We start from the raw sequence: 20,981 nt of genomic DNA on the forward strand, positions 1-20,981 counted from the left end.
ATTCACTTCCTCATGCTCTTGACACCCATGGTGTTTCAGTGCTCAGTGCTCAGTGCTCAGTGCTCAGTGCTCAGATTCAGACATTCTTGACCATTATTGTGCATAGCCACACGCAACACAGCAAGCCTCAAATCTCGAACTGACCTGTCCTGATCACCAGGACCCTCGATTTGAGTACATACGTAGTCAAAAAACACAGACCATCGGGATCATGGGTATCGTTAAACTGTTCTGAAGATGCTGTCCATTGCAAACCTATACGTTAATCAGAACTCAACGGCATATCTCTTCCGTATCATTTCACCGTAGCGATAGAAAATCCACGCCATAGGCGACAACGCCAGTGCAATAAACGCAAGTAGACTGTTGCCCCAGCCTAGACCTAAGGAATCGTACAGCTTGGGCCCTGCCAACGGCAGGAAGGCTCCGACCAGACTCCTCAAAACGGTATTGGCAGCTATCGCACTCGCGGCATGTACGGTGAAGGCGTCCACAAGGTAGGTTTGAGAAGCCATCATGCTTCCGATCATCCCAATTCCTACTAACGCTGTTCCTATAATCGGTACAATCCAGTGTACTTTGCTGGCATTCTCAACAGACCAACCATACCAGAAGAGTCCAATCGGAATGATTAGACTCGCAGGTAACAGAGGAGGCAGACGATACTCGGGCTTCATCTCGTCGGTGCCAGACCGTTTTGTCAGGCTTTTGAGCAGTCTGTCGCTCATTATGCCGAAAATAACAAGTCCAGCAAATGACCCGACTCCGATACCAAGAAACACCAGGCCCACAGGTCCGGGTCCGAATCCGTACGTTCCTTCAAATACGGGCGTGAGGGTGGTGAAAAGCAAGTAGAGGTATCCATAAACGACAGCAATGTAGACAGAGAGGCTTAGCACGATAGGAGATCTGACGAGCATTTTCGTGGGACGAATTATGGCTCGCTTGAACATCTCCTTCTTGCTCAAGCCGTTATCGAGCTTGCTGCGGAGATGCGGGTTGCTGGTCTCCTTCTTCAGCTTGTCCGTGAGCTTTTGAAGTAGGATTGGCTCGTAAGTCTCTCGCTGAAGGATGATCGACCCTACTGCGGTCACGCCAGCTGCGATGGTGATAACCCAGTATACCCATCGCCATCCAGCAGCTTCAGAGAGGAACCCGCCTGCAACTGGTCCAATGACAGGTCCGACCAACGGGCCTAGTGCAGCAATAGCCATGGCACCACCACGCTTTTCCTGGATGAAGACATCGGCGATACTGCCAGCAAAAATCGTGATGGGACAAGATCCTGCAATTCCAGCCAACAGGCGGAAGATGAGGAGGGAAGCAATTGATGAGGTTGGTGCCAGTGCGCAAGCCATGTTCCAAATGATGAACGAAATATTGCAAACGTGGTAGATGTATAGTCTGCCATAGATTTCCGATAGGGGCGCAATAAACAAGGGTCCAACCGCGTAGCCGAGGATGTATATCGAGACTATGAACGAGGCTATCGTAGTATCAGTTGATCTAAAATCTCGCATCATGCTAGGAACAGCAGGTGCGACCATCGACGATGCTAACGGTGTAAGGAATGTGAGGACAGATATGACTGAGATGTTCATCCACTTCTTCTTTGGAGTCCAGTTTATTGGGCGTCGTGGATCCGATGCGTTATTCCAATCAACAACGTTTCCGGTCGTCACACTAACGACCCGGGAGATGGTGTCCTTTTCGTTCTCCTCCACGGCCGTGTCTGTGGTGTCGATCACAGGTATTGCACGCTGATTATCGTGATCAGAGTCAGGATGGCTGTGGTGGCCCTTTTCGAGATCGTTGCCATTGCTAGACAAGGACGAGTTTGTTCTCGAAAGTCTCGAAGATGATGTGTTTCGTGTATGTGAAGAGGTGCCATTGCCACCTAGTGACAATTTGTGCTGTTCGCTTGTCATCTCAATCGACGGATTGTGAAGAAATTCGATTTCTCCTCGGAAAAGGTGAGATTAACAAACACTCGTCCCAGATCAAAGCACCGTGCTTGAGTGACGAGAGAAAGATCCTTGAGATCTCTATATGGTCTAGTACGAGTTTTGGATCCCTTGGAGGAAAGAACTTGTTAAGTGTGAAAGTGCACTGCAGTCCGATGTTGAAGCGTGATTCGAGGGCTATTATCGCTTATATACGTGAGAAGACGAAGTATTGTAAAGGCAAGAACTACTTCTCTTGCCCAAAGGAAGGGCCGTGGAAGGCTTTCCTCTTGCATCTCACGGAATGTCCGTGGAAGGTAATCACGTTCTTTTGTTTAGAAAGTGAACCCCACAGTCGGCTCGGGTAAATCGCGATGCTTGTGTTTTGTTTGTCTCTGGTAGTTGCATACTTACGCGATCCACCTGCACCCCCTGATCAAATGACAGCACGATAAAGCCTAGCTAAGCTCACTAAGACATGGTACTACTAGCCAAAGGTGGTAAGAGTGATGATTTGGTGATTTATTATCAGTTGCACAAAAATGCATAAGTGCTTGTGAATACCTCGGTTCTCACCACGTCGACATACTCGGACTTAAGCAATGTTTCTGGACACTCCACAGCAATTTTACACTCCTTTGATAACGTAGACACTCGTGTTGGAGGTCGCTTCGATGAATGCAGTGATTGTCCCCATATCACCGAGCCACCATGTTCTTCACTGTCCCTGTACTATGAATGGACACATAGTGTTCTTCATACAGCAAACCCTCCGGAGTTTAGTTGTCTCGGTTCACCTGCTGCTTCAAAAGTACCATTAGGTAATCTTCTTATACCTTGAGCTGTACTCTGACCTGGAGCAACCCAAGTAATGTTGGCACCAAGTGATCTCAAATAGGCAGTCGTCTCGTTATCATACGTGTACTCAAAACTGACTTGACTCACGAGCTGGTCATGAAATCTTGGTTGAGCAAGAGCTTGTGGGGCTGTCAAATTCTTATCAAGGACATTAACGAGATTCTGAATGTTCGCTGTGATGATTCGTGAGCCACCTGCTGAACTGGTGAGGAAATATAGCGTTCGGTTCATGCCAAAGTCAGCGATCACTGGTGAGATTGAGGAAAGCGGACGTTTGCCTGGACGTATATAATTGGACGGCGATGGGATATATCCAAAAGCATTCGAGGAACCCGGTATGGAGAAGTCGTTCATTTCACTTGACGTAAGTTAGCTGGAAAACTGTTTCAGGTAGGAGGCGTCCGAGCAGACTCACTTGTTCATTATCACCCCAGTCTCAGGCACAATGAGATTTGAGCCGAAAAGGAGATTGACCGTTGTAGTGAGTGATATTGCCATACCATCTGCATCCGCAGTCACGATAGCGGACGTGCCGGGGGTCTCCAGCGACTCTAGGCCAGATGGGTCATAGTAAGAGACATTGAAGGTTCGAGTATCGGATATTTTTGCACGTATATCCACTCCTGTAGCTGGCAACAATAATTCCTGCTCATACCGTGACATATTAGCCACGAACAATGGATCCCCAAATTCCGTCCTTGCAGCATAAGCAAACCTCATAGCTTCATCGAGCCTGTGAGTGCTGAGATTCGTGGTTTCCGCGGTAAAGAAATCGTTATAGCCAGAGACGGTATTTAGGGTCGACAGGACGATGGCACCCGAACTTGGTGCACTCTGTCGAGTGTTACCTCAGAAAGTAGTCTCAGACAAGCTCATGAACGGACTTGGTAGAGAGCAGGCGGGTACTCACTGTACCAAAGATGTGGTAGTCACCATAGGTGATGTTGTTGACGGGCCGAACAGCTACAGTATAATTCGCCAGGTCTGTCAAAGTCATGGTGCCATTCGCTGCTCGTAATGCTGCAATAGTGGCTTGCGCAATAGCACTTTTGGGTGAGTAGAAGGCGTCTGGACCTTCTATTGCAATGGTCTCAAGAGTATCCGCATACCTCCTTCTGGAGATCGTGTCCCCTAGTCCGACCAAAGTCCCATTTGGACAAAAATCGATTGCCCATGCTGGCTCCACACACAGAAAGTTGGGCACTTGTGCGGAGGAATTGGCTGAGCGCATATATCTGACCCTATATGCTGTATCAGTTCAGGATGAGGACCATGATCACGCTCTCGATCAGAGTGAAGCCTGTTTTGATGTCTTCGGAGACGCTTACAAGTCTGCAGTAACATTCCAGCCATAGCGTGCGGTGCGAATAGCGCCTTGCATGACATCGCTCCAGGGAAGCGAGCCATACTGCTCGTGTATCTTCTGCAGTCCTCGAACCTCGCCAGGTACACCACTTTCACTAATAAGCCTAATATACAGGAGGCAGCATTTCGCTCGAAACATACCTTGCGAGACCACCGAATATGCTCAAGTTCGTATTGTTGTTATACATATCCTGGAACGCAGCTGCTGGAGCTGTTTCACGGAAATCAATGAACTCGTAAGAGCCATTTGGCGCACGCACCAAGACGAAACCACCACCACCTATTCCAGAGTGATACATACCGACCACCCCAATGCAGAATACAGTACCAACAAGGGCGTCAGCAGCATTGCCACCATTTCCAAGGATATCAGTTCCAATCCTGCTACAGATATCGCTCTCGCTAGCCACGGCACCTCTATGAGCAGAAGCTTGGCGCTCACTCAGTGTTGGTAGCCCATGCACCAGTGATCGACTCAGAGACGACAGGCAGGCTACAAGACGCAGAACGGTCAGCATGGTGAGCGATGGTAGAAGCCGTGCTGGGTTTGGAAGGAGAGCAGAATTCGGAAACTCGAAAATGTTGTAGGTCAGTAACACCCGCACGTGAATGTCGAGTAGGGTAGTACGCGACAGCTCATACAAAGCACCGATGATGCCATTGCAAGATAAGCGGATATATGTGGTAGATCGCGTCCAATATGAGCTAGCTCTTCTTTATCTTGCTTAGTAGTTGTTACCAAGCAAGGTCAGTCTTGGTAAAACTTCATCGTCACATGGACGACGCCAATGGAAGATAAAGCATCCAGTTGACTGGTGGGTGCCAAAGGCGTCTCATCAAATACACGCGAATTACTGTTTATACTCCACATAAGCTTGTAATGCTTGTCTATCTGGAGAGCGGAAAGTTTCGTTGAATAACGATTGTCCACGAAAAAGCACCACATTAATTCCTGCCTTGAAGAGCTCACGCTGGATGCCTTACCCAGGCACGTCAGGACAAGAGCAACAAATATTCGCAGCAGTCGTTGGAAATCCTACACACGTCGCTGATTCTCCTGCTATCAGAGAATTATTCTGTGCCATCAATCTTCTCGATGAGGAGCCTAAAGCGTAGTCTGGGTGACAGCACCGCCAACATATCTTCCAAAGTCTTCATACGATCTCTGAAAAGTGGTCGTGTACAGAAAGTGGTACGGGAGCAGTATCTACGCAAAGACATTTCCTGCTCTTCGCAGCTATGTTCGTCTTGCGCTGCAAATGCTGCAGCGGATGCCAGTGGCAATGTCCCTAAACCTGTTCTTTCGCGGTCACCTACGAAAACGAAAACATTCCCTGATGGCCACTACACTGTGCCTGACACAAATATTCTGCTTACAGGCATAGATTTACTCGAACACAGCGACGCGTTCTACGATGTAATTGTTCTTCAGACTGTCCTCGAAGAGTTGCGCAATCGATCCCTGCCTATCTACAACCGTGTTATGAGTTTAGTGAGAAGCGAAGAGAAGAGGTTCTATCTATTTTTCAACGAGTTTCGGGCCGAGACCAATGTACTGAGAGGAGAAGGAGAAACCGTGAACGACAGGAATGATCGGGCAATCAGGAAAAGTGCGGAGTGGTACGCAACTCATCTAAAAACGATGGCTAAGAAGAGTACGCCCGCTATCGTAATTATTACCAACGATGCCGAGAACAGAAGAAAGGCCAAGGCTGAGGGATTGCAAGTGTACTCTCTGAAGGAGTATATCAGTGGTCTCGATAATGCAGAGCATCTGCTAGATCTGATCCCTGAGAGCCAGCACAGAGCACCACAAGGGGAGCTCATCTACCCAGAATACTACACCCAATCACGTGTACAGACCGGCTTGAAGCAAAGCACTCTGCACCAGGGTGTTTTCCATGTTTCTCAGTATAACTATCTGGAGGGTACGGTCAAGGTACCAGCCTTTAACAAGCCACTCCTTATCCTCGGTCGAGAAAGCAGTAACCGATCAGTCTCCGGTGATGTGGTCGTTGTCGAAGTTCTGCCTAAAGACCAGTGGAAGCAGCCCTCGTCGAAGATCATTGACGAAGACGTTATGAACAGGAATGAGGGCGCTGATGATGAAGACTCTCCTCAAGATATCGTAACGGAGGCAGAACGCGCGGCTCTGCAGAATGAGGTGAAGAAAGCTCATCAGTCCGGTGCTGATCGTGCCCAGCCCACTGCTAAAGTCGTAGGTGTCATGAGACGAAGCTGGCGGCAATATGTTGGTACTGTGGACGCTGGATCCGGCACTGGCAATCGTCAGCAAACCGTCTTCTTAGTACCGATGGACAGGAAGATACCGAAGATTCGGATGCGAACCAGGCAGGTGGATGAATTGGTTGGCAAAAGAGTTGTGGCTACGATCGATGCGTGGGATCGTGACAGTCGATACCCATCTGGCCACTTCTTGAGGTCTCTGGGCGAACTTGAAACAAAAGAGGCCGAGACCGAAGCGTTGCTGCTGGAATATGATGTTCAGTACAGACCTTTTCCCAAAGCTGTACTTGACTGTCTTCCATCTGAGGGTCACGACTGGAAAGTACCTCAAGACAAATCAGATCCTGGTTGGAAAGGCAGGCAAGATCTGCGTGAACTCCTGGTTTGCTCGATCGATCCTCCTGGATGTCAAGACATTGATGATGCTCTACATGCTCGACAATTACCAAATGGGAACTTTGAGGTTGGCGTACATATCGCCGATGTGTCACATTTTGTTCGTCCCAACAATCCTATGGACGCTGAAGCGACAGCTCGTGGCACTACCGTCTACCTGGTCGACAAACGTATCGACATGCTACCAATGCTACTGGGTACCGACTTGTGCTCCCTGAAGCCCAATGTTGAACGTTATGCCTTTTCGACTATCTGGGAGCTAACTCCTGAGGCGGAGATAGTGAATGCAAACTTCACTAAGTCTGTGATCTATTCTCGCGAAGGTTTCTCCTACGAGAAAGCCCAAAAGCGTATTGACGACACTGCGGCTCAGGATGATCTTACACAAGGCATGCGCCATCTGCTCCGACTTTCAAAGCTGCTTCGTGCAAAGCGTATGGCAGCTGGAGCTCTCAATCTCTCGAGTCCAGAAGTGCGTATCGAATCATCAGAGATGGCAGGCGACGAAACGGCTGATCCTCTCGCGGACGTCAAGACAAAGGCCAGTCTTGAGACAAACAGCCTGGTCGAAGAATTCATGTTGCTTGCCAACATTACGGTCGCAACCAAGATCCAGTCTGTGTTTCCTCAAACAGCACTTCTCAGACGGCATGCGACGCCTCCAGCCTCCAATTTCGCTGAACTTAGTGATCAACTCAAGCGTATGCGTGGGTTCGAGCTCGACGTCTCTTCGTCAAGAGCACTAGCCGACAGTCTCGACAAATGTGTGGACTCAGCACATCCTTTCTTTAACACGCTCATCCGTATCCTTGCCACACGTTGCATGACAAGTGCCGAGTATTTCTGCAGTGGTTCACACGCTGAACCGGAGTTTCGTCATTATGGATTGGCATCGGAAATCTACACACATTTCACTTCTCCCATCCGTCGATATGCTGACTTGCTTGTACATCGCCAACTAGCATATGCTATCAGCTACGAAGGTCAGGGCTCTGAAACTGTCGACGAAGGTCTCCGAAACAAGAACAAGTTGGAAAATGTCTGCCGCAATCTCAACTTCCGACATCGTAATGCACAGCATGCTGGACGAGCCAGCATTGAGTATTATGTAGGACAAGCACTAAAGCAGCGCCAAGTGAAAGTGGGTGGCGAGGGCGTTATCGAAGACGGCTATGTCATGCGAGTATTCGAAAATGGTATCGTCGTGTTTGTGCCGAAGTTCGGTATTGAAGGTATTGTGCGACTTGAGGACTTCGAACTGAGTCCGAAAAAGCAGACAGGTAAAGATGCAAAGAGCCAAAAGGATGGAGACTTGGAGAGAAAGGAAAGCGAATTCCAACCAGAGAATTATGCACTGACAGTCTTTGAGAAATCGAAGAAGGACTTGAACAGCCAGACGTTTGAGCTTTTCCAGCAACTAAAGGTACGTGTGAGCTCGGAGGAGAAGGGTGGTGCTCGTGAAAAAGGGAAAAGACGCGTCAGAATGGTGGTCCTTGCCTAAGACTGGAATTCATGAACGGTTGAGGTACATAGTAGTGAATGAGGTCAATGCAGGAACACCTTGCGGAGAAAGGAAATTGCTAAAACCTAGGTAAAAGGCACGAAGAGGTTGTTCTCTAGCTTGTCTTTTTAGTCTGCGGCCACATCTGATCGTCCTCTACATTGTGCTGGTCGCCGACGCTGTCATCCGTAGAGCCAGGCTGAGTTTATGGCTATCGTATTCTTCTGCCGAGTTTATGTGATGAAATGCTTAGCAAACTCCGTTAGTGAGTGGAGAAGCCTAAAGGTTTGGCGACAGTTGCCTACTTCCTGCCTATTTGCCGCGTTTGTCAAACGTGCCTTCCATAACTACTTGAATCGGTCTGCATAACCCGATGTTGTACAGTGATCACACAAAATATTGTGAGATGTACTTGGTATTCTGGAGCAATGACCACAGGACATTGGGCGACCATCCACCTATTTCCCCTCGCCAGTTTTACCAACCCAGCCACGTTTCCTATAGATATACCTATTCAGCAACATGAAGCACAGACCTGGCTAATCTCGAAGCCTGGCTGGCCTCATAGAGTGCTAGTCGCTACCTTGCAGACGGACACAAATTTCGAAATACGCCTGGGCACTTATGTGTGGAGGGTACATTCAGACGTGCTTAGTAAATATTCTAGATTCTTCAGCCTTGTTGTCAGTGGAAACTGGCAGGTAAGTTATGTGACCAACAAATTCCATACCTTGACCTTAATTGTGACTGATTAAGAACTGACGCAATCGTTCAAGGAAACACAAGATCACTGCGTATACCTTCACGATGATGAACCATGGATGGTAGGCAGAACGATACAGTTCTTTTACACAGGCTCGTACGATTACACGCAAGCACGATTCTGCAAGCGACCTGAGAACGGCGACTCAACCCGACCGCAGTCAAAACAAGCGAGCAGTGTAACTCTGTCTCAGATCATGCAAACGAACAAGCACGTCGAGAACTATACTGTTGACAAGCTGATCGACCGTCGCTGGAGTGCAACAGACACAGATATAGAGATGTACATCATGGCCGACAAGTATGGCATTGCCAAACTCCGAAATCGCGTCTTGAATAGTCTTGGTGACAGGAAGCTGGACCACGAGACTTTGATCAAGATCTGCACGACCTCCCTCAAGATGCTGATGAATAGGGACGACGACCTGAAACGTGTCATAGCACAAAAAGTGGCTGATAGCTATAAGAAGCTCAGACGGTGCCACAGCGAATGGGTTGAAAATTGGATTAGGTCGGATGCTGTTTTTGGCTTACTTGTTCTGGATTGTATGGAGCATGTCGAGGAGCCGCTTGCAACAACTAAGAGATGGAACGACAGAGACAGGATATCAGAATGGAACTGTCGCCCTATGCCCACACATCGACCACCAACAGCAATTATGTTTCCCACGTTCTCTACACCTTCGTCCGTGTTGGAACGGTCAGAAGCCGCAAAGTTCGAGCCGAAGCTCAACGAGGCCGAGACATTGCCGAAGCGCCCTCCTCTTGCGGGAAACTGGAGCATTGGACGAATGCTTGCCATGATTCTCGGACATTACTTGACATGAAAGACGCAAGACGATCTGTTCACTGCGCCACTCCCTATATCTACATGTGCAGCAACCAGCGACCCTCGTTAGTGGCATCTGTAACATTACTGCCGACCTGAAAGAGTTGTGCATGCTGCTCAGAGCAGAAATTTCCATATGGAATGAGTCAAGCTCGTTTGTATTGTGACATTGAGCGATTACCTCCGTCGGCGCCAATCTTATTGAGGGTACGCCGGTACCGTAAGTAATAGCAAAAGCCTTGTAACGACAAAGCCCTCGTATGATGAGTATAAGCATGATCAGACGAAGTGATGGGTACGACTTGATGAGCTGAAGCCTCAAGTCAAGCTGGACTATGAATTGTCAACCAGTACAAATAGCAGGAGGTTTGACTGCCACGCGGCATACTGGCAGCACGAGGCACCAATTACATGGCACCATAACAAGGACGACAGGTCAGCCAAAAGGTAGTCGATATTGCACAATGACCCGGATTTGTAAGTTTGTCCAGCAGAATGAAAAAGAAAATGAAAAAAAGAAAGAAGTGTGTCAATCGCAGAGAATGCGAATAATCTCTTGTTGGCTTTGTTCGGAGCACGTGTCTCGAACGTGCTCCCGCAAGCGTCATCGAGCTCGTTACAGGCAGCCCCTGCCAGAAGCCCCAGGCAGTAATTGACTATGAAAAGTCATTTTGGCTCAATGAAGCGCATCTAGGCAAGCTCTCTATAGCCTTAGGTTCATACACGAACACAAAATTCACGTTGCGTTTTCCCCCGAACTAATTCATTGTGTCCAAGGCGGACTTGACGCTCCAAATGTATGGAGATGGTAGTCGTCAGGTCGCGGTGGTCGCGCGCCATCAATCTCAACCACGAGATCGTGCTTGTATGGTCATGCATCTAATGTATACGTTCCTGTTCGACCCAGCTCTGCAATGACTAGCCCAACTACGACTTCGGAGATCTCGAACGCATACAGCTACTACCAGGAGCAAGGAAATGCCAGCTCCGCTTCACAATCCTTCAGTCTCTCAAGCTTCGTCCCAGCCTCTTCGAAAACTCCATGTATGCCAAGTCCGACCTCGTGATCGACTTTGACCACTTGCAGGTTGGGGAGTTGAGTCGCTGCTGATCTTGCAAGTTCGACCAAGTCGTGATCCAGCACATCGTTCGTCTCCTCGATGTACAGCGTTCGCAAAGACTTTGGCAGTTTGTGAACAAAAGGTCCTGCCTGGGACCAAGTCTTCTCATCCTTTATCTTCACTGTCAGATCATCTTGCCAGATTCCTAGAAATTCTAATTTGTTCAGACATTCAAAGCTTCCAACAGACATCCCATTGTATCTGCCAGGTTCCTCAAGTGTATACACAGCATCATGCAGGTAGAACATCCGCAGCGTGTTCCGTAGAGGCAAAAGTGCTTCTGAGATTTGTAGTGAGATTGCGAGTTTCACCATCTCTCGACTATCGTTACCGATCGCACAGTAAAGGATCTCAAGGTTCGGACAGCACCTAATAAGCGAGGTAAGACCGTCTGGATAGAGTCCGGTATCGTTGAGTATGAGCTCTCTCTCACATGTGGAAAAATCCCGTCCTTCGACATCTCGAAAACGTGGTATCCGCAAGTGGGGACTCTTGCTGTCGAAGACAGTCTGAGGAGGGACAAGTAGTCATTGATTTCGTATCCATATCTCTTATTAGTAACGTGCAGCACATGCATTGTCCGGAGATTCGCGAGAAATGGTTGTCCATCACTGTACTTGTCCACCAAGTAGTCAAAGTACTCGGCATGGAAGCAACTTCTAATGACAAACCTCAGCTCCTGCAAGCTTTGACAATAGAGGGATATTATTTCGTGCAGTCGTCTTGTGTACCAGGACCACGGGTTGTTCGATGCAGGTTTTTTCGAGATTTGTTGCACCTATTCCGGGTCGGATGTTGTCTTCGATTATTTCTAGATCTTTGGGAGCCACGACTAGGTTGCAGCGATCCACACAGAAGAGAGTTTTTCACAAGAAGAGACAATTTAGGATTGTGCACAACAAAGGTCTTGACAAGTGATAGCAAGTTAGGGGGAGCGTTGACGAAACGGTACAGATGAGGTGTTGCAATGTGATGATACTTTCTCGAGGTTAGACAGAGCGAGTGAAGCTGCGACCGTCCATCTGGGCCGTGCCTAAAGGTCATCGAACTGAGCCATAACCAGTCAGGGATTTAATTGAAGTGCAGACAGTCGAAGGAGCTTCGAGCACTTCGGAGAAAAGAACAGGACTGAAATGCAAAGGAGAGGTGTTGTAAGATTCAGATTCAGATTCAGAGACGAGCGCGACAAGGCAGGTTGAGACAGAAGCGAGTTGGTAGGACAAGAACCACGACGACGTCGCTTGTGCTACACCCACCAGCGTGGGTGCAACCATATCATTGGCCGTCACAAGTCGTAATTTGAATTGCTTGGGATCACATCAACGACTAGTTGGACTTACCCGGACAAGAAATGCATAGCAGTTGATCATTGTCGTTGACTCGTCGATGTTGTCCAGCGAAGTTCAAATAAAAGTTGACAATACCAATTGCTCAACCGGGCTAGCACGTCGGCAGATCAGTGCTTGCGTCAATGTGGCTGCGAAAAGATTCAAACTTTCAGCATTGAATAAAATGTTTCTTTTGGCAGATCTTACTTCCTTTCTCTCCGCAAAGCTGCATCTCTCAAGAGGCCTGCTATGGCAGAGCAACAAATTAACCTCGGCCCGCTGGCCAGGTCCGCGAATGACAATCCTAGGCTCGCTATGAGGATCCTCAACAGCTGGGCTTGTGTTGCATGCACGACAGGTTTGCGGTATCAGTACATGAGGGGAAGTTATCGAAACAGACCGACTCAGGTATGCAGTAATACCAGCCGCATCGGATCTGACTTCTCAAACTGGCTTCACTTCCCCAAATTGTACACAGGCCACGTGTGAAACCCTACCTTGCCCCGCAAGCAATACATGAGCATAGACATGCCTAGGCATGACAACCCCTCGGGATTGGAGTGCGCAGGCAGCTCACGTATAAAGAGGTGAAGTTGCAGAGCTGGGCCCAGCTACCTCATCTGTTCGTGTTTGCGTGCAGCTCGAACGACTTGCAACTATTCACAGTCTCTAGTAACGTTTCAATCACATACCACAGCAACTATGGGTTCTGTCGAGGTTCCAACACATCACAAGGCTATCGTCTACGACAAGCCCGGCGAGATCTCCACCAAAATCGAAACGATCGAGACGCCAAAGCCAGGTGTCGGCGAGGTTCTTATCAACCTCACACACTCGGGCGTATGCCACAGCGACCAGGCTGTCATGTGCAACAGGTGGACGTGGTTACCAGCTCCTACTCAAGCAGGTCAAGTGGGAGGCCACGAAGGCGTGGGCAAGGTCGTCGCCCTGGGCCCGGGGGCTGAGAACACGGGCGTCAAGATTGGTGACCGTGTTGGTATCAAATGGATGGCTGGCACTTGCGGTAATTGCATGCCTTGCTTGGCAGGAAAAGATGCCTGTTGTTTGAGTGGAAAGATCAGTGGATATTTCACACCGGGCACTTTTCAGCAATATGCTCTGGGACCAGCACACTATGTCACCCCAATACCTGATGGTGTTCCAAGCGATCTTGCAGCTCCCCTGTTATGTGGAGGTGTGACGGTCTATGCAGGTTTGAAAAAGACGAGTGCACAACCAGTAAGTAGACCAGCATGCGGGACCATGCCGAGCTAATAACATTCCAGGGTGATACGATTGTGATTCCTGGAGCGGGTGGTGGTCTTGGACATTTAGCTATTCAAATTGGAAATGGAATGGGATTCCGCATGATTGTGAGTACTTTGCCATGATCCACATATCTCCTACTGACCTGGGCAGGGCATCGACTCTGGCGAAAAGGAACAGTTTGTACGAGGGCTTGGGGCCGAGGCATTCTTCGACATCAGCAAGTACAGCAGAGACAAGGAGGGAACTGCCAAGCTTGTGGAAGACGTCAAGGCGGCCTCCAGTGACGGACTCGGCGCGGCCGGTGTGGTTGTCTGTACAGCATCGAATGCAGCATACGGTCAAGCCTTGCAGATGTTGCGCTTTGGTGGAACTTTGGTCTGTGTTGGTGTTCCTGAGGGTGAGCCAGTACCTATCGCAGGTGCCGATCCAGGTTCTATGCTTGTGCAGGAGAAGCGCATCGTTGGCAGTGCTGTTGGCAATCGCAAGGACGCGATAGAGACAATGCACATGGCGGCACGAGGAATAGTCAAGACTCACTTCACAGTCGAGCCCATGTCGAAGTTGACCGACGTCTTCGAGAGGATGGACAAGATGCAGTTGCAGGGACGAGTTGTTATAGATTTGAGTCAAGAATAGTCACAGCAGATGTTGCACACAAATAGCCATGCGTCCTTTGCAAAACTGCTCAAAGCACATTGGCTAGGTCTGCATCGCGTCTCGAGCTCATCTTGCACTTGAGAGACGACAGATAGCCCTAATTAGATGAGGTGTCAGATGTCTATACTGATTGGGAAGCTCTCCGGGAAGAACATATGTAGATCATGACCTAGCCGAACCTAAAAGCCCAAAATAGCACTGGGACGGATCATGGCGGGGCGTGGAGAGCATGCAATCGGTCCCTGCAGCCTGTTAACGAGACACGGCAGCTGGGCGCAGAGCGTGTCTTGCAGTCATTATATCGAAGTTATCGCAAGTCAGCAATGCATTTGCCTCATCAACTGATATGTACGTCTTTTCGGACCACGAAAGCCTTCGAAGACGATAGCGCGCGACAATGAATTCGAGCAATAGTCAGCATGCACACTACAACTTCTCTCAGCACACGCCCGGGCCCCCTCAACCGCACTGGCAGGCACCACCGCGTAAGGTAGGATGGGGCGATCCGCGCTTGTCTTCGCCAGTTGCTCCTTCCCCATCCTCGCCGTTTCCTGGTCCTCAAGGATACAACCATGGACCAGGACAGCCACCATTACCACCACCTCCTCCACCTCCGCCAGGCGGATTCCCGAACGCAGCACAAAGTAATGCGACTCAGTATGATACCTCCTTATGGGGTGTCAAATACAACCACAACCAGTACCTTGATCCAGGTCTGGACAATGCGCTAAGACCAGCTCTACCTCATCGCCCACCAAGTGCTCAGGCTGGACAGCAGACAGGTTGGACCAGCCAACCACAGCAGCCAGCCCCTCCAGTACCTCCGCCCAGACCCCCTCAGTACGCTATACCACAGCAACAGCCACTTGCTGGTCAGAACCAATACTACCCTCACGAGCAATATTCTCAACGTCCGGCCTCGCATCACTACGAGCCTTCGAACCCTCAATACACGCCAAATCGACCCTCAGCTCCAGCCTGGCAGCAATCGCACGATATCTACGATGCCCCAGTGTCACCTATAGAGCAGCAGCAGCAGCATCAGCATCAGAGCTGGCAGGTACCATACACTACTCCTCCAACACAACAAGCTTATGGTACCTCATCACATCCACCTCCTCCCGCACAATCTCATGGACGGTACCACTCATCCTCTATACCAACGACTGGTCCCTCCGCCCTCGGTTCAGGCGGCCCTTCTGATTGGCAGCACTACCCTGGTGCTGGCGAGTTTTTCGATGATTTTCCAAAAAGGCACTCTGTATCTCAACTGCATCCAGCCACATACGCTCCTCATGATCCGCACTCCTTCACTGTCACACCTGAGCAAGCTCATGTGATTCCAATTCGGGGAAGCCCTCAGAGCTATGGACAGGGCCTGCAATCTGCTGCAGATATTCCTAGACCGTCGTCGCAAAATGCCTATCAACAGATCGGGTCACCATTGGAGTCGCCAGCCTCTCATCATGGTCCTTTGACAGAACGTCCGCGACCGGACAGTGATGCGACTACTACGACCTCCACTGGCACACCTGCCAGATCAGGTACCATCGATAGTGTCATGAACGCTTGGATGACCTCGACAAGCAATGTGGTTCCGAACCAAGTAGTGGCTGCTCGAGAACGACCTCAACCCCCATCCCCACGAGAAGTGTCAAGTATCCAAACGCAGACTGACTTTCCTCCTGTCGTGAGGTTGGAGACAAAGGTAGAAACCAAGATCGAGACAAGAGAAGTTGATCCGTATGAAGATTTGAAGAACGAATACCGCACCAGTCTGAACCGCTATGCTACTATGCTGCGACAGGAGATGGCTACCCAAAAAGAGCAGGAGAAGATGAAAATAGTCGTCGACTTTGTGAATAGAGAGGTGAAGCTTCGGAGTGTTCTTTTCAACGCTGAGCCCGCAGAACTTGTTCGTTCCAGTGAACTTGCAGAGCTTAGAAGAACAGCTGAGAAGGTCAAGGAAGAAGAGGCCAAGGGTGTATCGAGACAAGCACGAGATATCAAAAGACCATCAATCGACGACCACACCACAAGTATCAAACCACCACAGATCGATACACAGCCAGACGCATCACAGGCTCTGCGTGACGATGGTTTTGTGGTAGTGGATGCAAATGGTGATGATGCAGAGTACAGTCCTGGTGGTCGACCAAAGGTTCCTCTACCAACAAGGACACCCGCTCAACTCAGATCAGCAACCCCTGTTCTTCAAACAGCTCTACCTAAATCATCCAGTCCTGTGCCAAAGACAACCCAGCCTCCTTCGCCTGGAAGTAACGCGCCTATGACGCTTGATGACTACGAGACGCCTGACTTTTCCTCAATTAATGCTAATCGCGCTCCTTCTGTAAGCCCAGCATATTCTGAGCTTCCTGAAATTGCAAACCCTGTTTCCAGAGCGAGCGCTCCCACAATCCAGGCACCCATCCACTTTCAGCCTCCACGCCCTGCCTACACACCTTTCAGGTATGCTGATACTTCTCAACCTGCTTCGTTAACAATAGGCCCCACAAACCCTGTGAACCAAGCGTATACAAAGCTTCGACAAGATCAGGCATTGGACTCAGGACGCCTGCTGTCACAAGAAGGCCCGCTGTTAGCCATAACGGCTCCAGACCGTACACAAAGTGCAACACCATCACGAGCTCGCCAACAGCAGGAAGAAGCGTTCATCGGCCTGCTTCGACAACAGAGCAAAGCTATCAGACGGCCACAGACCGCTCCAATATCGGATGCGCCTGGGCCTTTGAGAATTGGTACTCCTCTGAAGCGAAAACAGTCGTTGCCACCGATGGTCAAAAGTTTCGAATCGCTTCGACAACTTCTACCAACTGACGTGTCCCAGCTAAGCACGGCGATACAGGACCATGCAAGGATGGCCCCCATCAATACTGCAATTTCTGTCATCACGGATGATTTCGGCTTCATTCATGGTACTGTTGTCAGCTGGGACAAGGACAACCGCAAACACAGGGCGCAATTAGACAAGGAACGAGCAGGGCGGGAGTCCGAGAGTCAGTCCAGAATCGATGAACTTTTCCATGACAACGAGATAGGTTACGCTGATATAGCTGACCTTGAGGAGGACTTCAAGGTCGAAGAAGCTGGCCGGAAATACCAAGAAGATCAGGATGAGTTAGAGAGCTTCACACATGCTGTGTTCGAAACGGTCACAAATAGATTGGAGAAAGAACTCGCAGAACTTGAAACACTTCGAGTCAAGGTACTGGACATACTCGATCTTGAGGCACAGAGTGCATCAGGTATCATTCGCGAAAACTTGAAAGGTTTCAACAATGCGATGGTGAAGGCCAGTCTGACTGATGCAATGTCAACTATGCTGCAGATATTCGATAAGATCGAGATACGACAGAAAAAGGTTGCTGAAGCACATTTTGAGCGAGAAAGGAGGCGTAAAAGGCTCGAGCTGACGATACTCTACACCAATGGTGATACAGCAGGAGTGAAGAAGCTCGAGAAGGACTTTGACAGGGCACAGGCAATGCAAGTCCTGTCGGAGGCCCGGAAGCGTGATGAGCGAGCGAACAGGCTCATGGATAGTTTCGATCGCGCTGTAGTAAGGGGTCTTGCTGAAAATCAGGAATGGATCGACGAGGTATCTGACAAGGCATCCTTACTTCGAGATATCGTGCTCGGATCTAAGAGTAATGGTCCTCCTGGTCAAGATCGAGACCATCTATTATATGGCCAAGGAGGCATCAAGGAGACTGTCGATCTACTGCACGATGCTGTAGCCATGGTTGACCAAGATTCGAAGGAACTTATCAGACTGTCCTCACATGCAGACAAGACACTAAACGAGGCAGATTTTGCCATGTTTCTTGCTGAAGCTACGATTGCAGATGCTGATAAAAAAGAGTTTGAGAAGCTGTATAATGAGAAAGTCAAAGAGGATCAAAAACTGAAGGACGAGGCTGAAGGACGATTGAGCAGCGTCCAAAGAGGTCCAGGTGAGATTTTCAGCTACATCAAGGATATCAGGGATTTTATTGGAGGCGACAAAGATCATCATGTTAGAATCAACTCTGCTTTGGAGCGAGCGAAACAGAGAAACCAGAGTCAATCGGACGGTTGACCAGTGAAGGAGATGTAAGGATCTTGTCGCATATTTGCGTGTCATGATGGGTACGAATCTAGAAGTGTATATAGTGATGGGTTTTGGGCTTACACGTCGAATCCTGTATATCGATCGAAGACATTTCACGAACACGATATCTTCCAGATCGCCTCACGCGTTTCATTTTCAGGTTCAGGATCTTCGTTATGCCTTGTAGTTGCTAGCATAGAACATGTAGGCCTATCTTATGCAACCGACATTTCGGCTCGAGCATGAGATGCAGCGAAAGCGCACGCTCTTTACTTGGCGTACACAAAGGGAAGGCGATGTCAGCGCGTATGTCGACAGCGCCGCGTCCGATACAGCGTCCTTCGGCCGCGCTCGTTGTCAGCTGTACTGTAGTCAACCAGCATATCGCAAGGTCTACAATCCACTCTGCAAGAGTTCTCCATCAATTCCTGGACAGGAGGCACAACTTCGTCATTGAGGCCATCTATACGAGCTTGGAGTGCACGCGATGATCAAATAAATCTTCCGGTCTCGCAGTGGTGAATGTGACTTCAGGACCGAAAGTTTTTCCCTGGTGGGAACGTTGGAATCGTCCAAAGATGTTCTCGCCGTCCCGCTTGAGGCATCATCTCATTGTCGCATCTCGTTAGAGAATGTATCTATTGTTTGTGTTATGTAACAGGCAGTCGTGATTGATTTTCTGGCTTGGAATTTGATTCTCCAGTAATGTGTAGGTCAGCCGTGCACCATGTGACTGGTGTTTCATGCGTCGAGATAGTTTTCGATCTGGCTAACGACAATAATCCTTAGCTTGTCAATTTCAATCTACCGTAACTCAAACCGAGTCGGGACCCAAAAAAGAAAATAAACTTCGCACTGATCTGTCTGGTTTTTGTTAGCTTGAACAGTTTTGGTGGCTGACGAAGTTTAATACTGACGAGTTTTATATAGTTGATTGTGGGCTCGATAATCAGAGTTATGAGCTAGAATTCAGCTAGTGCGGACCACCCAAAGGGAGTTGAGCCGGTTCGATAGCCAGGGAAAATCTCCGAACTTAGAAAGTGGTATTGGTAAAGCATGATGCTCATGGGATCAACACAATTATCGTGGTCCAATATTGGGATGCAATGTGGTAGATAGCACGGAATGCCAAAAAACCCAACACATCGAGCTATGTTGGAAGGTGACATCGATTTGGTTCTCGACGTGGCTACTCGTACTGCTCGTACACGATAATGAGAGCTACCACTCGTGTTTCGAATCGATACAGGAGTAGACTAGGTACCGACAAGAGGAGCAGCGTTCTCGACTGCAAATGATCAGCATTCAGACTCAAGCAGACGATACGAGTAATCTTGCATTCGTGCTCGACTCTGAAACGTCTTAAGTATTGCACTGCGATGTAGTGCGGAAAGATACTGTACGAGCACAACCGAGCGATAGCACAGCGTAATTTGCTTTGAAAACACGCCCGACGATCAGGATAGTAGTGGGGAACCACTCATTTGAGTGGAGGACCGCGGCATTGCGGATAAAATTCTTAACGAGAAGAAATTGACAAAGTCCTGGCTACCCCACCAGCATTTCTGAGCGAACTCTGTGCCCGCGAAAATGGTGGCTGGAAGTTCTCGAGACCAGCCCTAAAATTTTGGGTACCGTGCGCCCGGCACTACTTATGTGAACGGTGTTTTCTGGGCTGATAGGAGCATGTCCCGGCGGCGACGAGAGTACTGTGATTGAATGTCAGACTCTGTGTACTGTAGAAAATGTCACTTCGTCCAGTGGTGGATCTGCAGGGAACGATGGTACCGGAGCATTTTGGCCGCGAAGCGAAAAAGTGAATTGTGAAGCAAGGATCTAGGATATAAAATTGCCCAGCACGAGCATACAGTCACAGAGGTGTTGATGCCGAGCAATGTTCGATGCTGGATCGTTGCTCACAGCAAGTCCCTTGTTGACGATCAACGAAATTGTGCATATCACAGTAATCACAGTTCGTGCTCTTGGTCCAATCGGTCTGGCTGCGGAGTTGCAGTGTGAAGCCTTGCATGAAGCTTAAGCGGCCAGTAAACGGTGACGAAGGCCAATACTTGCTGGTAGATTTAGCGAATTGAGTTGAAACAGCTTGACACTTTGCAACATAAGAACGCGCTAATGCATGACGGTCGAACACTTAAGGCGTGCCTGCATCCCTCCCAGGCGCAAAGAGGTTAGCTTAGGATGTGATCAAGCACTAAGAGCAATCCACCCAGCACCACGAACAAACTGCTGGAGCATGATCCGTGCGTCGAGCTCGAAGTTCGTCGAGAGTGCCCACTTGGTTCCTGGGCCGCGCACCAGAGACCAACAAGCAAAGGGGACTTCACTGTCTCCAGCTCGCTGTGCCCCGAGAAGAGACTTGCGTGGTGCGCTACCTGCTTCTGTCAATACGACGAAGAGGGCGAGAACCCAGGCGCTGTCGACGAAAAATCCCCGAATCGTCGAGTTTGCACGATTCTACATTCGTCGAGCATAGTACCTTGTGCATCATCTGAGTTTGCAAAGTGTTTCGTCAGTCGTTGCCCACATACATTCAATTCAAACTTGAATCACTCTCTGAATCGCATATGCAA

At 49.2% G+C, this 20,981-nt stretch overlaps 6 protein-coding genes across 6 annotated transcripts; 4 read left to right on the top strand and 2 right to left on the bottom strand.

Annotated features, from left to right (window-relative positions):
- Positions 1 to 266: 266 nt before the first annotated feature.
- LTR64_006370 (uncharacterized protein) lies at positions 267 to 1,928 on the bottom strand (the record flags this gene model as incomplete). Its single annotated transcript, XM_064900701.1, has 1 exon — positions 267 to 1,928. The coding sequence occupies one exon, from the start codon at positions 1,926 to 1,928 to the stop codon at positions 267 to 269; it is 1,662 nt and encodes a 553-aa protein (XP_064754013.1).
- Positions 1,929 to 2,699: 771 nt separating this feature from the next.
- LTR64_006371 (uncharacterized protein) lies at positions 2,700 to 4,182 on the bottom strand (the record flags this gene model as incomplete). The annotated part of the gene is made up of 4 exons (XM_064900702.1): positions 2,700 to 3,159; positions 3,217 to 3,635; positions 3,712 to 4,042; positions 4,130 to 4,182. 4 exons carry the CDS (start codon positions 4,180 to 4,182, stop codon positions 2,700 to 2,702), a joined length of 1,263 nt encoding a protein of 420 aa, XP_064754014.1.
- A 1,080-nt stretch (positions 4,183 to 5,262) lies between these two features.
- Positions 5,263 to 8,310, top strand: DIS3 (exosome catalytic subunit dis3; the record flags this gene model as incomplete). Its single annotated transcript, XM_064900703.1, has 1 exon — positions 5,263 to 8,310. The coding sequence occupies one exon, from the start codon at positions 5,263 to 5,265 to the stop codon at positions 8,308 to 8,310; it is 3,048 nt and encodes a 1,015-aa protein (XP_064754015.1).
- Positions 8,311 to 8,738: 428 nt separating this feature from the next.
- Positions 8,739 to 9,899, top strand: LTR64_006373 (uncharacterized protein; the record flags this gene model as incomplete). Its single annotated transcript, XM_064900704.1, has 2 exons — positions 8,739 to 9,011; positions 9,087 to 9,899. The coding sequence occupies 2 exons, from the start codon at positions 8,739 to 8,741 to the stop codon at positions 9,897 to 9,899; spliced, it is 1,086 nt and encodes a 361-aa protein (XP_064754016.1).
- Positions 9,900 to 13,052: 3,153 nt separating this feature from the next.
- Positions 13,053 to 14,255, top strand: LTR64_006374 (uncharacterized protein; the record flags this gene model as incomplete). The annotated part of the gene is made up of 3 exons (XM_064900705.1): positions 13,053 to 13,589; positions 13,637 to 13,723; positions 13,770 to 14,255. The coding sequence occupies 3 exons, from the start codon at positions 13,053 to 13,055 to the stop codon at positions 14,253 to 14,255; spliced, it is 1,110 nt and encodes a 369-aa protein (XP_064754017.1).
- Positions 14,256 to 14,673: 418 nt separating this feature from the next.
- LTR64_006375 (uncharacterized protein) lies at positions 14,674 to 18,378 on the top strand (the record flags this gene model as incomplete). The annotated part of the gene is made up of 1 exon (XM_064900706.1): positions 14,674 to 18,378. The coding sequence occupies one exon, from the start codon at positions 14,674 to 14,676 to the stop codon at positions 18,376 to 18,378; it is 3,705 nt and encodes a 1,234-aa protein (XP_064754018.1).
- Between the last annotated feature and the right edge of the window lie 2,603 nt (positions 18,379 to 20,981).

This window comes from Lithohypha guttulata, assembly GCF_036872675.1.
Source record: "Lithohypha guttulata strain CCFEE 5908 chromosome Unknown scaffold_4, whole genome shotgun sequence".
Classification (NCBI taxonomy): domain Eukaryota; kingdom Fungi; phylum Ascomycota; class Eurotiomycetes; order Chaetothyriales; family Trichomeriaceae; genus Lithohypha; species Lithohypha guttulata.